Source organism: Trichechus manatus, unplaced genomic scaffold (genome assembly GCF_000243295.1).
Source record: "Trichechus manatus latirostris isolate Lorelei unplaced genomic scaffold, TriManLat1.0 scaffold00006, whole genome shotgun sequence".
Lineage (NCBI taxonomy): Eukaryota > Metazoa > Chordata > Mammalia > Sirenia > Trichechidae > Trichechus > Trichechus manatus.
Genome location: NW_004443942.1, coordinates 13130906 through 13144789, shown reverse-complemented (window position 1 = coordinate 13144789; position 13884 = coordinate 13130906). Strand labels below are relative to the sequence as shown.

The following is a 13884-nucleotide window of genomic DNA, read 5'->3' as shown; positions in this document are numbered from 1 at the left end:
GTATCAGGGACTCAGGGCAAACAAAGGATGCCTTTAGGCCTGTCCATTTCTCCCAGTAGGCTGTCTTCTGGAAATGAAACATCTGAAAAGACACCTTACAATGGCAGACATCTAATATACACGTCATTTATTACATAATCACCTTGAGGAAAGTGGTTATCTTTGACAAGAAAGAAGCAGCAGAGATTAGAGGTGGGGACTGCTCTAGTTTACAGAGTAAAGATCAAATTTGGCCTAACAGGCTTATTTTCAGGACACCAGGGTAAATGCCAGAGTCCAGAGACTCAAGCCTGTTATGAAGATGTCTAACGGAGGTCCTTGAATCTGGTCTAGAGGAGAAATGACCTCCAGGGAGAATGCTTGCCTCCTGGTTCTCCTCTGTCCAACCCATATTCCCCACCATAAAATCCTAACCCAGTCCAATCACTGTCAACAAGACTTGGTAAACTCCAGTAGTTCTCCCTGGCTTGCAAAAAAACATTCCAAAAATACTCCATCCTGGCAATCAAGGATCTTTCTTTTTTCTACATTTTGCTTATGCTCCCATCATGGCACTTAATTAAGGAAAAAAAAAAAAACAGTTGCCACCGAGTTAATTTCAACTCAGGGTGACCTCATGTGTTGCGGAGTAGAACTGTGCTTCATAGGGTTTTCAACGACTATGACCTTTCGGAAGCAAATCACCAGGCCTTTCTTCCAAGGCGCCTATGGGTGGGTTCTGAGATGGGGAAAATTAGAAGAGGAGGTTTACAGAAATGAAAGGAAATCAAGAGTTTTGTCTTATACATGTTAAGTATAAAATACCTATGAAACACTGATGTGCAGATGTCAAGCTGAATATAAGATGGGAGAGCTCCAGAGAAAGATTGGAGCTGGAGATACACAAATTTAGGTGTCACTGACATAGAGATACTGGAAAAGTCATAAGATTGAATGAAGACACCTAAAAAGAATATATGGTTAAACAGAAGGGGGTACAGGGTAGAACTTTAGGGCACTCCAACCTTTAAATATCAGCGGAGGAGGAAGAATAGCTAAGGACAGTGGGTGGGAGTGGCTAGCGAGATAGAAGAAAATGGAATACCACAAAAGCCAAGAAAAGAGAGTGTTTCAAAGAGGAAGGTGGGACAGCTCTGTTACATGCTGCTGAGAGGTCATGTGACATGAACATTGGATTTGGCAAAATGGAGATCATTACTGACTTTGACAAATGCTGTCTTGGTGAATGGCGAGTATAGAAACCTGACTGGAGTCGTTGGCGAGGGTATGTAACGAAGGTACATGAATGCAACAACCACAGATAATTAAATTAGGAAGTTTTGTTGTGAAGAGAAGCAGAGAAATGGGGAAGTAGGTAGAAAGAAATCTGGGATCAAGGGAAGACTTTCTGAAAGAAAAAGATCTTACCCTCATTTCTATGACCTATGGAAGTCCAAAGCCTTCACCAAGATTCCTGCAAATTACTGGGAGGAGGCACTGGTGATAAGGATATGCTTGTGTATAAGTGTGTGTTGCGGGGTAGGAATGATTAGTTTCTAATGATCACCTCTGCCTCTGAGGTCCCAGGGCCCTACATCCATAAGTACATTTGTGTTGTCCGCCACATTGACGTGTGTCCTATGGAGAGAGGGCAGGGAGTGCCCTGGGGGAGTAGATCTCATCTAGCATTCAGGGTGGAGTAGACTTTATTGAAGCTTTGAGGATTATGAGGAGGATTTCTAGTGCACAGCAAAACAACAGAAAAACTCACATTAAATATTCCTACCCTTAAAAATTCTTTCAGCTACCCTTCCACTGGATCACTGGGTGGTTTTCACTGGCCCTTTACCCTCTACAGTGCCCAGCCTTTTGGTTCCTCTCTCTGCTCTCCGTTTTTCTCTCTTTTATTCTTCGTAACATTTCTGTTCCCTCTCAGGCAAACTACACATATGCACATGTACATATACACACACACACACACACACACACATTGAAACAAAAAACTGTGTGTATATAAATTTTTTTGCAAGGCAATTTGTTTTTGGAGGTGTGGGGAGAGGGGCTCCCTGGGTGCTACAAATGGTGAACGTGCTCGGCTGCTAACTAAAAGGTTGGAGGTTCAAGTCCACACAGAGGTACCTCAGAAGAAAAGTCTGTCAATCTAGTTCCAAAAATATCAACTGAAAATCCCAAGGAGCACAGTTCTACTTTGACATACATGAGGCCACCATGAGTCAGAACAGACTCAGTGGCAACTGGCTGGGTTTTCTTTGGAGGGGGAGGCATGCTTGGGTGCCCATACCTTTGCCTTTTAATCCAAACAAGACAGATTCTTTTCTAAAAGGAATTCTGGAGCCACTTCTTAAGATAATATATTTTCCACTGTGTTCCATGTATAAACCACCTGGCAGAGCACCTTTCCATAACAGGCACTCAACAAGCACCAGCTTTGGCCTTCCTTCCTCAGTGAGGAAATACAAGCAGAGGTAGGCATTCTGATATAACTTCAACAATGTCTTTGACAAAGCAGGGCCTTAATTAAGGCTTACTGTGTCGCATGATGTGGTGCCACTGTGTTCTTGAGGATATTCACTGGCTCCTTCTAATCTTAGGGTTATATTAAGTCAAGACCAGGATTTACGATTAAGAGCAGGGTAATAGCCACCTATAACTTCACAGTTTTCTTGGACTGCTTTTGTTTACAAGTTCAAAAGAGTTTTGCCCCCTTAAAATACTTAGGTCTCAGTATGCTATGTTTATGTAATATCTATCTTGTTTCCCTAGGAATTTTAACTATAATATGAAAAAGATGCATAAATGATACTTGGCCTTCTGTGGCCCTCAGAAACCAGCATCAATCTGAAATTTCTAGCACCACAGCTAAAGAATAGTAACTTATAAATACACAACAATGAATTCCAAAGGCATCTAGACATGCTAACATGTTTCCCCAGGAATTCCTGGGTGGTATCAGTGGGTAAGCACTGGACTACTAGCCAAAAGTTTATGGTTCAAACCCACTCAGAAGCACCTGGGAAGATGATCTGCTTCCAAAAGGTCAGTCTTGAAAATCCTATGGAGCAAGTAGTTCTATTCTGCACACATGGGGTCGCCATGAGTCTGAATTAACTTGACAGCAACGAATAACAACATGTTTCCTTAAGTTCTGCAACTTCTTTCACTTATGAAAAGGTCATTCAGAATGAAATATATTAAGAAAAGAGTGGCATCACATTCTGTGTAAAGACTTTCGTTTTTATGTGCCCATGTCTTTAGGACAGACAGAAAAGAGTCAGGGAAAGGTGCAACATGATTAAAATCTTGCATTCAATGTACCCCCTTTTATATATTTATTTGTTTATTTATTTTTTTGCAAGTTTCAGATTCGTTTTTTAAACACATTTGATCCAAGAGAAGAATGACCTGGAATTTTCTACCATAGTTAACCAATGTACTACTCATATCTCCATGTGTATGACTGAAAGTATATGGGGATCCCAAACCTAATGCCCCACAAAGCCAGCACTGTTCACACAGAGACACTGGCCACAGTCCCTGGAGTCCCAGTACTGTGACTAGTCCAATGACATAAAGAAAAAGGAGAAGACTGACAATAAGCATATAGCAATCAAAATATTCTTAACTGGCTCCTATATGCACAAAATCTACTCACCAAGTACTCCTGTCACCCCTTCAAATTAAATCCTGTCTTGCCCAATGATAAAAAAGTACATTTTCTTATACACAAAAATATTTCATCATGATAGATGGAAAACAGGTGGTTACTCTTCCGTTTTTGGAACAATGCTCTAAGTCTCTCAGTGTTACTATAGGTGACTGGGATTTCCATTTCAAAACGAACACCCATGCACGCATGTACACACAAATTAGAAACACTAGCGGAGTGGGAGAAAATTATGCAGATAAAATTTCTTTTATTATTACTTTTTTCTCAAAAGGTGAAAGTGAAACAATGCAAGAGAAGAATTATTTAGGTAAAAATAACACATTGTGTACTAGGCACTAAATGTAAACATCACAGATATGGTGCACAGAAGGGTGAATCAGAAAGACAACACTGCTTCTTAATGCTCACCTGTACAAGAGAAGTCATCCACACGAATGTATCCCGGGACACAGTCACAGCGATATAACCCAGGCAGGTTGACACACACAGTATTGGCATGACAGTAATGCATCTTAGCTGCACACTCATCAATATCTGAAGGAGAGAAAAGAAGCAACATCACAGTCAGTCAAATGATTGAACAACTAGAGTGTAAACATTTGGCAATAAAATTAGAAAAGGCAAATGCCTATGGAAGCCAAGAGAAAAGGCAAAAATGCATTAAACATGAAAGCTTAAGTGCAAATTTAACTGGTACATTAGATCTCATCCTGAGCTTAAAGTATTTCTACAAAAAAACGCATGGTAGGACACAACAGTTAAGAATCCAAGAAGTTTAAGAGGATTAAATCTACTATTATAATTTCTCTCTCCAAGAGAGATGCTCTATTTAAATGTCCAAAATCAAGGAGTTCTGTATCAGTTGAGCTGATATCAATTAATATTTATTGGGTGTCCACTGTACATGGTGCAACTTTTATCAGAGAGATCAAGGGAATCTGGCCCCTCTCTGCTTGTGTCTTACTAAGACATGCTTTAATCCATCTGCTACAAAATGTTGGTGTAGTCAGTTTCTCCCATGTTGTACTGTGAATACAGCACTGTTGTCTGATGGAAATTAATGTTTTTCATCCTTTGATCTAGGAATTCATCCCATGTGACAGAATAATAGGCTGTTTCAACAAAACGTATTACTGTATTTGAGATGGAGGTCACAGCATCGCCTGCTTTCTCACACAAGTTCATGATAAGGATTAAATTAACCTACAACTTTAAGTACAGAGTTTGGTCTTTTCTGGAGGTTATGTCTTCAGAAATGGCTTTATGTTCATTTTACTGCGACTGCTTATGTGTGATGGTTGGGGGTGGGGAGATAAGCACTGCATGGGAATTCGAGGTAGAAAATGTGATTTCTAATTCTGGTTCTGCTAGTTACAAGCCTGTGACTTGCATATATAACCACTCTGAGTCCGAGTATCCTCACCAGTTTTTGTAAGGTTCAGTTCTGAACCTAATGCTTTATATCTTCATCTGCATTATCTAATTTTAACCTCATACAATTCCATAAGCAAGGTATAATCACTACTCCCATTTAAAATCTAGGAAATTGAGGTTAGAGAAGTTAAATATCTGGCACAAAGTTATTCAGTTAGTACATGCTAGATGCAGGATTTCAACTCAGAAGTCAATCTCTCACCCACTTCATGAAAGTACCTTGAAAATGATATTAGTCAAATACAATGTTACCATTATGATAATTATTGAAGTCCTAATACTTTCCAGAAACCAACGGTTTCTAAGGATAAAAAAGACTACAGTGAGTCACTGGAAAATTCATGGATCCATTTATTTTAAAAGTAATAGTAAGTTGGTGTAGTGAGTTCAAGAGAGCTCAGGACTGATCAAGGAAAAAGATATAACCGAGACGTAGCAGCACTGCACAACAAGCTATTTACGGGGGCTGATGCATAGTAGGAGGTCCTCCAGAGGCAGGTAGTGTAGGAAGCCACCAAAGGGGAAGAAGGCCCAGAAAATCCTGGGGAAGAGAAGAAGGAGGTGAGGACTGTGTCCCTATGCAATGTCCTTCTGCAGCAAGGTGGAGAGTCTCTGAGTCAAAGAGCTCCAAAGGACAGACGCAGCTGGGTGCTCTTATAATTCCAAAGTTTTATGTTCTCTATGGCTCACAGATGTTGGACACAGTTTTGAAGGATAGTAAAGCAGGCAGTCTCTAAGTGGCTAAAAATCTTTTTAGTTTGGCGCCAGCAGGCACTGGGCCTCCACTTGCTATAAAGGAGTAAACAACTTGGGGCCAATACATAGAGGCCATCTTTGGCTCATTTATATAACAGTTCGTTTATTTCCTAGTAAAACATCCTGAAATACATCACATTATTTTCAGTGCTAAAGATCTGTCAGCCTATAAATAAAAATTATTATGGCATAATTAAGATCCTAGAGGAAGGTCCACAGTTAGTAAGGTTCCCATAACTATGGTATAACAACAAATCACCAGAAGTTAGTGAAGTTAATCAGGTAATCAACAAAATGTTCTATCCGCCAATACTATGAGCTTCCAAAAATGATCCCAGATAATGTATAACAAAAACAAACAGACAATGAGAATTTAAAAATGATTTGATAAGACCACATCACGCTAAGATGTGGAGGCAATTCTCTCAGGAATTTTAGATGAGATGGTAGCTGCATGTGAGCATTAGATGTAGCTCAGATCTCTCTGGAAGTCAGGGCATTAGAATTCTTTAACAAGAAGTATTCCAACATTATTTAAGCATTTTGCTTCACAGAAGGGTGATATCATGAAAGTCAAGTGGAAAAGTGTTTCAGGAAAGGAGTGATGATTAATTTTGCTACTTGCAACTGTGAAGTTGAGTAAGATGAAGACTGACCACTGATTCATTAAATTTGCCAAGAAGGAGTTCGCTGCTAACTTTGACCTGACAAGAGTAGATTTGGCAGATTAGTGGGGGCAAGTGCCTGACTGGAATTGATTAAAGATAAAATGGAAGTAAAGGAAGGAGAGACAGAAAAATAAAAATTAAGACATTTCTTTTGAGATATTTTGGCATAAAGAGAAGAAGAAGAAATGGGATAGTAGAGGTAGAAAGACTTGTCAAGAGAGAGTCCTGTTGAAGGATGTGGAATATCACAGCATGCTTGTATGATCTTGGGAATGATTCAGTAAGAGTGAAGAAACTTGATGATGTAGAAGAAAGGAGAAAATTGCAGGATCAAAGTTCCGAAGAAGTCAAAGAAGTTGAATTCCAGTATGTAAGTGGAGCAAGTCAACTTTACAACAAATATATCAGGGAAGAGATGGAATTAGCTTGGCATATTTGGTGATGGGAAGATGAGGTAGTTCTCCTCTGCTTGTTTTTTATTTCTCAGTGAACTGAGAGAAGATGGTAACAGCTGAGAAATTAGAGGAGGAAGGGGTGCTAAAGGCTTAAGGAGAAAGGAGATATTAAATAGTATTAAATAGTCTACAGGGTCGCTATGAGTCGGGATCAACTCCATAGCAATAGGTTTGGCTTTTTGGTTTGACTCCCTTCAGAACTAAAGAACTTGTTTCCCTAGCTGCTGGGAGTATTGTCTGCTCTCAGCCTTCAGCTGTCAGCCCTCCAGGGAAAATGCCCTCTGCTGAAGAAAGCTGCCTCCTCCACAGTCAAGCCCCCATCCTGAGGGTAACCTGCAATAGAGACTAGTTCTCTTTTACCTCAACTCTGGATAATTCTCAGGTTCAGAGCACTCCCTCTGTCTAATTCTGCTTCCTTTCCTTCCCCCGCAGGTATTCATCCCTATAACCAAGCAGTTGACAACCAGTCAGTTCCAATTCATGGCGACCCCATGTGTGTCAGAGTACAACTGTGCTCCACGGGGTTTTCAAAGGCTGATTTTTCAGAAGTAGATCACAGGCCTTTCTTCCCAGACACCTGTGGATGGTCTCAAACTTACAACCTTTCGGTTAGCAGCTGAGCACATTAACCATTTGCACCACTCAGGGACTAGCATTCACTATAGAGCTCCCTAATAAACTCCTCAATAAACTTTCTTTCAGAGTTTGATTCCTGGGGAATCCAAGCTGCAGCAGGAATCTTGATGGAGGCAAGAAATTACTGCAGCGCGAGTCCTAGAGTACATGAATTGGAAAGCTAGGAGACAGAGTCAGAAAGTGGTATGCTTGCCATTGAGATTTGGGAGGTGATGGAGCTATTTTGTATTACAAGGTCTTTGGCATGACTATGGGAGAGCAGAAGAATAGACCATTGTAAGTGAGGGCTGGGAACACAAGGAGACGACAGATATTGGAGTGGCTGCTTGACATTAGTGTGTTCATCTAAATTTACCAGTTTTCCTCCTTCTGGGCACACAGTAGGATTGTGTTTCTCTGTCTCCTTTGAAGATAAGCATGGCTATATGACCTCAGCATGAAACTTGAAATGAAGTGTATCACTTCTGGGTGGAAAGATTAAGAGCCAGTATCCAATTCCTTCCACCCTCCTCTCTCCTGCCTTGGAAAACATGGAAGAGTGGAGGTGGAGATTCTATCAGCCTGAGTCTCTGGGTGAGGGAAACACCACCAGCCAAGCCATGATGAATATGTTGAAGGAGTCAGAAATACGCCATCGTTATTTTAGGCTACTGAGCCTATCTTGACTAGTACAGAGGTGACTATGAAAGGCACCTCAAAGAAGGAGACTATTAAGCTTGAACTTGAAAGATGAATAGAAATTCACCAGGTAGAGAACAGAGAAGGAAAACTACAGAGGCTAAACTTTTCATCTCTGTAGAGTTAGTAAGCGAAAGAATCAGTCATTAGCCCTCTACTAAGCTCTGAGGCAGAGTGATGAACAAAATGCCATCATGGTCCTTACAGCCCGGGAAGGACCACAGACATTGAATGAAACTTGTAATAAGTTCTACCAAAGAAGTGATACCTTTAACAAGGGGATTTGACCTAATCTGAGAGGGTCAGAGAAGAGTTCTCTATGGAAGTGATGTTTCCTCTGAGACTTGAAATAGAACTGAAACAGGTAAAGGGCAGAGGAATAACACACCAGAGAAGAATGCTTGAGAAGACTTCGAGATACAAGAAGGAGCTCTGCCTATGTGAAATGAAACTGGAAAGATAAACTTGGGTCAGATCCTGCTGGGCCTTGTAGGCCATGTGAAGGACTCTGCACTTTAATCAGGGTAGTGACACGATCCAATTTCTGTTTTAAAAATGTCACTCTGGCTGTAGTGAAGAGAATGGATTGGCGCAGGGCAAGCTAAAGGCTAAATCACGTTGGTATTTTATTCACAGAGATATAGCCATGCTGAACTCCATTTCACTCTGCTAGGATGCCCAGCTATTCTTTAAGATGAGAAACTAGTCAAGACTTGCCTTTGAGGCAACTCAATCTTCAGCTCATGGGCCACAACTGCCAACCACTATGCTGACTACGATGAAGGTTTCCCTGTCAGGACACTGTCAACTCCTCCCAGAGGGAAACTCCTGGCTCATTTTCCTTAGGCCACCGGGTAACTGCTGAGAGGCCTCTGCCTCATCTAGATGTGAAGGAGTTACCTGGCTATAACAAGCTAATTTTGATTCAAACCAGCCAACCCATCTCCTTGTTTGTAGGATTCTAAGAACCTGAATAAAAATGTTTTCAGAAACCAGACAAAGGATGGTTAGAAAATCCCATAGAGGATTCTTCACATAGATTTATCTAACCCTTACTCTCTCGGAGTCACCTGGGACTCCAAGGCCATACATCCCTGCTGCCCTACTGATGTGTCTTTATGTAGATTTTGTTTTTAGTTAATAACATTGGTAATTTTAGCTTTTGAATATTTAATAATTACCTAGCACCCCTCCAAGAAAAAGACAGCATCAAAAGAAAGCCAAAAAGTGGACAAATGTATCAGAAAATTAAACTGTCACAACCTTGTCTTTGCGGCTTATCCTTTATCATGCAGCCAACAGATATAAAAACTATCTTGTGGTAGAAATGGTGGGGAAGAAGAAAGGAAAGTGTCTGGAGTCATCCAGCTAGGGACCTTGCAGCAAGATGATGGAAAAAGGAAGGAATTGGCAACTTCCAGGGTCTCAGGATGGGGATGAGGGATGGAATGGCAACATGTTTGCCAGATGAAAAACTGCCTCTCCATTCTCAGTGAAACACACAACCCTGTAGATGGTTTCAGTAGGACTCTAGTGCTTCAGAAGTAAATCTGATTATAAAGAGAAAACAGAATTAACACCTTCAGAGAGCTAGGATATCCTGAGAAAACAATCTTGAGAAACAGCAAACATCTGAGATTTTTAAAATGAGCCTAGGACAAATGCTGCTTTTTGTTCACAGACAAAAGGCCTGGAAGGTAATAAATAAAAACCAGAAAAATAAAAAATAAAACTCCACAATGAATGAACTGAGACACAGAGAGAAAAAACAAATGGGCCCAAAGCAGCTAGAATTCTAACCAGAGGCTTGAGATGCACGTCTGGCCTTTGCCCAGGTGGGAACCATGCTCTGGCCAAAGCAGATCTCCACAGCAATGGTCTCTCACAATGAGAAACTCATTAAATTGTCTGGAGGCAAGAGGAGGCCGACCTTGAGACCGAACCTACAAGGTACAGCTTGAACAAACTCTAGCCCAGACTCAAGCTGAAGGTCTGAATAAGTCTACAAAGCCTTTCTAAGAAAAATCACAGGTGACCAGGCATCCGCTGGAAGGATGAGTAGATTAAAGAAGCACACTCTTAGGCACAGGGGATATCAAGATGAGGAAGAGGCTAATAGGACATATCTCTTAGGGTAAAACTAGGAACAGCCCCTGTACCTACTAAATACTCAATATGTGTTATTTCTACATATCAGACACTATGCTAGGTATGCCACATGTAGCATCATCTAATTTATTCCTCTTGACTATTCTAGGAGGTAGGAATCCCCATGTCACAATGAGGAAACTGAGGCTCAGAGATTAGGTCACCAAAGCACAAAGCCAGTAAGCATAAGAGCCGAGGTTTGAATCTAAGCAATCTAACTCCAAAGCTGGTGCTGTTTTCACTGTGTCAGTTCAAGCACTCCATAAGGCTTTGATCCTATGACTATGTTAGTTATGCACTGAGACAAACAGATCTCCAAACTCTGTGCCGTGAACAATGTCGTTTATGACATTTGTTCTGGTATTACACTCTCTATTAAAAATTGCAATGCTGCCCCGTGCATCACTGCTTTCTTGGCTCCTTTAAATCAAATCCTGATACTTTTTCACTTTAGGCTCCAGTAACCAAGGGCCCCAAAACTGGTAGCAGCATTCTGCTCCCAGCTGGAACCCATAGCTTAATAGTGTCTCTGACTCAGGTTACTTAAGACTGTCAAAACCCTCCACAGGATCAGACGGTAGTGACACAAAGGCCTTGATTTTTTATTTAAAAGTGTTAGAGAAACATCTATAAACCCTACTGCAGTAGATACCAGCTCGGGTAAATGGGGTTCAAACTACCATTCATTCATACAGATTACTTGTTGTCTTTGAAATATTACACCTCATCTTCTGGCGATCTTTTGAGGTGATAAAAATACATGATTTATGTCCCTCCACAGGATGCTGAAGTGGTTTGTTTTCATTTTTAAAAGAAATATGTATGGACTTTAAAATGAAACTTGGCATGGCATAATGATTCTCCACATCTCACCAGATTCCATCTGCATAAGAGGGTTCAGGGCAACCACAGACCTAAAGCTGGCATCATCATCATTAAATTAGAGTACAGGTAGTCCCTGACGTACGATGGGGTTCTGTTCCAAGGACTCCATGGTAAGTCGGTTCTGATGTAAGTCAAATACCTCTTTTTTTTAGTTTTGCTAGTCTGCTTTACGGCAGTGTTTTGAACAGTAAATCATAACATTGAACATCTGCAAGTGAACATCTGAGAATGATAACATCAGCAAATTACACGCTGCAACACTGAATTTAGTACATACCACCGATAAGATGTACAAAAAGAAAAAACCAAATGGTGGTAAGTGCACTTCATTGTAACTCGAATATGTCGTAAGTCAGGGACTACCTGTACAGGGTATGGGTAGCAAAGGTGGAAGCAGATGCAAAGAATTCTCTTAATAAAATGGTATGCTTTACTCAGATTTTTTCTTCAAGTATTTCCTAGAAATAGTAACCTAGGGAGGACTGAAAAGAACCCCAGCGGAAAACAAAGAAGTTATTTTCACTCTAATGAAGATACAGATTTAAAAAGGAAATAGAAAGGGGAAAGAAAATGAATATTTATTGATCCCCTGCTCTGTGCCAAGCACCGTGTGCATCTCACCTCATTACTCTCAACTGTCCCCTGGGCTCACATCAGATGTACATGCAGAATACCTAGCACAGTGTCTGAGTCTGTGTGTGTTCCATCTGTGTCATACTGGGTATTTTTTAAAGTGAGAGCCTATATGATCTCTGATATGAACTTGTAAAAAGAGGCAGACAAAATGTGAATTATTACCCACGTTGTGCTCCTTGGAAACTCTATGGGGCGGTTCTACTCTATCCTATAGTGTCGCTATGAGTTGGAATCGACTTGACAGCCATGGGTTTCAGTTTTTATTCAGATCGGGAGATAGAGGCCCAGAGAGGGATTTTGACTTCTCCAAAGATACACTGATAATCAGTGAGTCAAGAACAGAATCAAGGTCTTCTAAGTCTGGAATCAGTATTTTATCCAATGTTTCATGCTTCTCTGTAATTTCACTTTTCTTCCTAACCAAAAACCCAAAACCTGTTGCTATCGAGTCAATTCCAACTCATAATGACCCTATAGGACAGAATAGAACTGCCCCATAAGGTTTCCATGGAGTGGCTGGTGGATTCAAACTGCTGACCTTTTGGTTAGCAGCCGAGCTCTTAACCACTGCACCACCAGGGCCCCTTTCTTCCTAAACACGGGAAAAAACCCAAATGCCAATAGAAGTCAGGAATGTAAGACAAATGCCTACAGAGGCTCTTTTCTTTCTCTCACTGTCATTTTCCTACTTAACAAAGAAATGGTTCTCTCTTATAAGGAAGCAAACACAGTACAAGACCAATGATAAATGGAAACACTGAATCTCAGTAGCAGAATGACAATAGCAAGGGCATGAACTATGGGTAAGTGATGCTCCAGCCAAATATTGCCATGATAAAATAATAATAAACATCACTTACGTAGCTCTTACTCTATGCTAGGGACCATTCTAAGTGCTTTACATGTATTAACTAATTTAATATTCACAACTCTATGAGGTATATATTACCTTCACTTTACAGATGAGGAATTAGAGGTATAGAAAGGTACAGTAAGTTGACCAAGGCCACACAGCTAGAGGGTAGAACTGCCAGGATATGAACTCAGGTAGCATGGCTTCAGAGTCTGTACTCTTTCTCCTATAATACTGCCTCTTATGTGGGCTGGATCTCTTATCTTCTCTTATCTTTCTAGACAACTTAGAAATCTTAGCATTAATGTAAAATTGGCTTTTTAAATACTGACTCCATTTATTTTTGTCAAAAATTTGAACCAAGCAACACATATCTGCCTACCACATTCAACCCATGGATACCTGTGCTGTGTCTTAAAGCATGTTATCACAAGGAGATTTAGTAGGCCAGGAGAGAGAAAGAGAAAAAAGGAAAGAAGAAAGGAAGAAAAGGAAGGATAGAGGGAGAGAGGAGGGGGAAGGAGAGGGACTGAGGAAGGAGGGAGTGAGAGAAGAGAGAAAAGGAAAGGAGAATGGAAAAGAAAAAGAAAAAATATTAAATAAGACAAGGAGACGCCCAGATCTTCTTTCAGTTTCTCAGTTGCCTAGTGAAATAGATTTTTACATCCATCTTCTAAGATATGTGTCAAACAAATTTGTTGCCTGCCAGATTACATATTTGCAAATTGAAAATTCAAATGACCTTTAGGCCATCCCATGCATAATAAAGAAGTCTTCTTAAACAGGGTTAACTACACCATAAGGAACAAGTTGGATTGTTGGATGTCTGACATTTTTAATGTATTTTCCATATATAGCTATGTCAGGTATTTGTAAGTTAATGCTGATTTTTTTTTTTTTTTTTTTTCCCCGCTTAATTTCAGAATCAAATACTGTCATAAAGTCTCTTTGTACCACTGGGAATCACAGTATACCAATTTCCAGCAAACACTGGAAAAGCATCCTAAGACACCACTCCATGACTTTCTTCCCAGCCTGGCATTTCTGACCTTTGAATGTGGCTACAAA

The 13884-nt window shown here is 40.5% G+C and overlaps 1 protein-coding gene across 1 annotated transcript in view; it reads right to left on the bottom strand.

The window, feature by feature from the left end:
- The window catches only part of NELL1 (neural EGFL like 1), a gene marked incomplete at its 3' end in the record, with an annotated part of 870822 nt that overhangs the window by 444214 nt on the left and 412724 nt on the right, over positions 1-13884 (bottom strand). Inside the window, exon 13 of the mRNA XM_004369835.2 lies at positions 4076-4201. Coding sequence (XP_004369892.1) covers positions 4076-4201 — 126 coding nt within the window. The remainder of the gene's footprint in view (positions 1-4075; positions 4202-13884) is intronic.